The 1,414-nt window shown below is 54.1% G+C and overlaps 1 protein-coding gene across 1 annotated transcript; it reads right to left on the bottom strand.

The window, feature by feature from the left end:
• Positions 1-1,021: 1,021 nt before the first annotated feature.
• On the bottom strand, positions 1,022-1,414 carry SDRG_17428 (hypothetical protein; the record flags this gene model as incomplete). The annotated part of the gene is made up of 1 exon (XM_008623670.1): positions 1,022-1,414. A coding segment is annotated over one exon (393 nt), but the record flags the coding sequence as incomplete, so codon positions are not given.

The following is a 1,414-nucleotide window of genomic DNA, read 5'->3' on the forward strand; positions in this document are numbered from 1 at the left end:
GTGAGCTTGAGCGTCGGTGGGGACATGATAAGTCAAATTCAAAAGTGAACGTGTTGGAGCCTGTGTTGGAGCTGGGTCTTGGTGGCTTATGGCCCAGAGATGGCGCGTCATCGAGGTCGCACATTGGATCTTTGCAGTGGATATGATTGGCCGAGAGATCGCGCTTTGATTGAAATGAGTCAATCCAACAACCCGCGGGCTCTATCAATGGCATGCACTGTTGACTCTGGAACAGCACCGAAATCCAAGAGCCCATCGATGGCCCCAGGGATGGTGTCCTTGGGCATTAGGTGTTCGGCACTGTTCCATGAGCAGAGGACTCGTTATTAACGGTGGCCCATATTCACCCGATGTGACTGCACCATGTTCCTTAAGGCTTAACGCAAGTTTGCGTTGCCATCGTGATACTACGGCTGCCTTCCCGGCAGCAGCGCGGTATTGGTAGGAATGACACGAAGCATTGATGCTTGTGTGCGCTCTCAGGACGGAAAGACGAAATAAGTGTATGGATTCATGGACACTCCTAGTAAGAACATTAATCCACATACATATATTGCCTACCCAGTACAATTCTTGCGACCATTCGTACTGTACCTATGGCATTAAAAAACATAAATGTCTACCGGGGCTCGAAGCTGTGACCAGCCCAACCCTAACGCCAATGATCGCTCGATGATCGGACACCGACGCTCGTGCTTGGACAAACTAGACGCAATGCGTTATTGTGCGTGGGTACTGTGCAATTCTATTGTGCTCTCCGTCCCGTCCTTGAGCCGAGTCGACGCCAGCAACGTCGATGCCCTCTCTATTGCGCGTATCACACAGCAGGCGGCTATAAGTGCATTTACACTAGCACCTCCTGAAACGCGTCTGTCCCGCTCGTGAGCATGACGACGCCGGCATAACGCCAGCAGCGCATCGGCGTGCGGGACGATACTCGCCATGCATGATTTTCCTCTCCATCGTCCGATACAAAATACAAGTTTATTACGTGGCGTCTCGTCAACGCGCATGGCCGTTCTCATGGATGGTTAGCGTACCATGCCTGGACCTTGGGCAGAGCGGCGACGGCGTCTGCGATCTCATTCCAGCGCGGGTATGCACCGCAGAGCGTCGTGGGAATATCAGCCAACTCCCCGGACCGCACGATCATGCGTACGACAAACAACTCAAAGTCAGCGAGCGAGAGCATCTCACCCAAGAGATACGGGCCCTTGGCAGCAGCTGCAACGAGCCGCGCCTCGACGCATGCAAACAAGGTTGGGAGCGTGTCCGCAGTGAGCTCTTTTGCAATCGCGAGCCTCTTCGCCGCATCCAACTCAAAATAGTATGGACGGAGTTTGGCAGTAATGTCGTCGGACGCGGCAAGGATCTCGTCGACGCGGTAGGCACTGAGCGGGTCCGACGTCGGGTA

This window comes from Saprolegnia diclina (genome assembly GCF_000281045.1).
Source record: "Saprolegnia diclina VS20 unplaced genomic scaffold supercont1.362, whole genome shotgun sequence".
Taxonomy (NCBI): Eukaryota; Oomycota; class Saprolegniomycetes; order Saprolegniales; family Saprolegniaceae; genus Saprolegnia; species Saprolegnia diclina.